This window comes from Myotis davidii, unplaced genomic scaffold (genome assembly GCF_000327345.1).
Source record: "Myotis davidii unplaced genomic scaffold, ASM32734v1 scaffold425, whole genome shotgun sequence".
Taxonomy (NCBI): Eukaryota; Metazoa; Chordata; class Mammalia; order Chiroptera; family Vespertilionidae; genus Myotis; species Myotis davidii.
Window position 1 is genome coordinate 1582416 of NW_006296413.1, and position 2000 is coordinate 1584415.

The 2000-nt window shown below is 50.1% G+C and overlaps 1 protein-coding gene across 1 annotated transcript in view; it reads left to right on the forward strand.

The window, feature by feature from the left end:
* CPT1A (carnitine palmitoyltransferase 1A (liver)) overlaps positions 1-1790 on the forward strand; it is a 42223-nt gene extending 40433 nt beyond the window's left edge. Inside the window, exons 18-19 of the mRNA XM_015568949.1 lie at positions 137-229; positions 1584-1790. Of these exons, the coding sequence (XP_015424435.1) occupies positions 137-229; positions 1584-1670 (180 nt within the window). The 3' untranslated portion in view covers positions 1671-1790. The remainder of the gene's footprint in view (positions 1-136; positions 230-1583) is intronic.
* Positions 1791-2000: the final 210 nt, after the last annotated feature.

Sequence of the window (2000 nt, forward strand, 5' to 3'; positions counted from 1 at the left end):
TGTTCATAGTTTTTTTTTAAACTATAGTCCGGCCCTCCAACGGTCTGAGGGACAGTGAACTGGCCCCCTGTTTAAAAAGTTTGAGGACCCCTGGGTAAAAGTCTGAGCTTAAATCTCAACTTACTTTGTCCTGCAGGTTGCTGACGATGGTTACGGCGTGTCCTACATTCTGGTGGGAGAGAACCTCATCAATTTCCACATATCCTCCAAGTTCTCCTGCCCTGACACGGTACAGACCAAAGCCCGCCCCCCTCCTTGAAAGATGGGGTATTTTTGTGGTGGTTGTTGCTTTATTTTTTGAATATATATACATATTTTATAAATTGATTTCAGAGAGGAAGGGAGAGGGAGACAGAGATAGAAACATCAATGATGCAAGAGAATCGTTGATCGGCCGTCTCCTGCAGGTCCCCCACTGGGGATCAAGCCTGAACCCAGGTACATGCCCTTGACCGGAATCGAACCTGGGACCTTTCAGTCCGCAGGCCGACGCTCTATCCACTGAGCCAAACCAGTTTCGGCTAGAAATGATGAGAGAGAATCGTTGATCGGCTGCCTCCTTCACGCCCCACACTGGGGATCGAGCCCACAACCCAGGCACGTGCCCTTGACCGGAACTGAACCTGGGACCCTTCAGTCCGCAGGCCAATGCACTATCCACTGAGTCAAACCAGCTAGGGCTGCTTTTTTAAATAATTTTTTTTATTGATTTCCAAGAGGAAAGGAGAAGGAGAAAGAGATGGAAACATCAATGATGAGAGAGAATCAGTGATCGGTGGCCTCTTGCACGGCCCTTCCTGGGGATCAAGCCCACAACCTGGGCATATGCCCGGACAGGAATCAAACCGTGGCCTCCTGGCTCATAGGTCGGTGCTCAACCACTGAGCCACACCAGCTGGGCTCAAATCATGTCCTTAATTTGACAGAAATTCTCAATTTATGTACTTTTACTTGGTTTGGAGCTTTTCAAATTAGTGAATTTTGAAGTTCTCTTACCTTTGTTTTTTAAAGAAATGATCTTTTTGAGTAAATGTTTATGTTTGTAGCAATGGTTTTAAATGTTAGTGTTGGAGAGCTTGTATAATGTTCAGACCCTGCCACACTGGATGGTTAACGTGCGCACACGCAGAGACACACGTGACAAGCAGGGGTCTTTGCGGTTGCGTGAATGGAACACGCCCCCTCCCACACCCCACACCCCCGTCGTGGATGGCACATTAATCCTCATTTATATCCTCTCCTGTCCGCATTACGTCGCCTGGCAAGCCAGGCCCAGAGGAGACTGGAGCTCATGTACGTCTTGTACTTTACATGGAATTTAATGCCCTGACAGGGACCACTTCGGGTCCGACACACACCCACGCGCACGTACAGCCTGTGACCGCTGGGACCCTCACCTGTCTCCAGGCGTGTCCCTGGGGGTTACGGGTGAAGTCAGGCTTAGGGGCCCAGCAGAAAAGAAACAGTCGCTCTTCCCGGAGTCGGGTTACGGGTTATGTGGGGAGAGGTTGGAAAAGGGGGAATGGCCGCGTGGTCACGTGTGTTTATGTGGTGTGTTTTGTTTGTTTGTTTTCAAACGAAAGGATTCTCATCGCTTCGGAAAACACCTGAGACAAGCCATGACCGACATCATCGCTCTCTTTGGGTTCAGCTCCAACTCCAGGAAGTAACTCCCAGGACGGCTGCAGGAAGGACAACGGAACTCTTCCGACAAAAACCAAATGAAAAATAGCTGCGACTCCTGATCCTAGTTCAGGATGGAAAATTGCTCTAAAAGACTCACAACTGTTCTTGCCGTCCAGGGTTTGGTGTTTTCTTGTTTTCCCAGAACAGCGGGCTCCACCCCGTGAAGTGTAGCCCTACTTCTTTCAGGCAGGTTCCCAACGTGGGGGGCACTTGAGGAAGCGCCCCGAAACTCTTCACATCAGCTCGCGCTTACTGGGGGACGGAAACGCCACGGGGGTTGTGACCTCACACGTGTTGAAAATGGGGGATGGCCA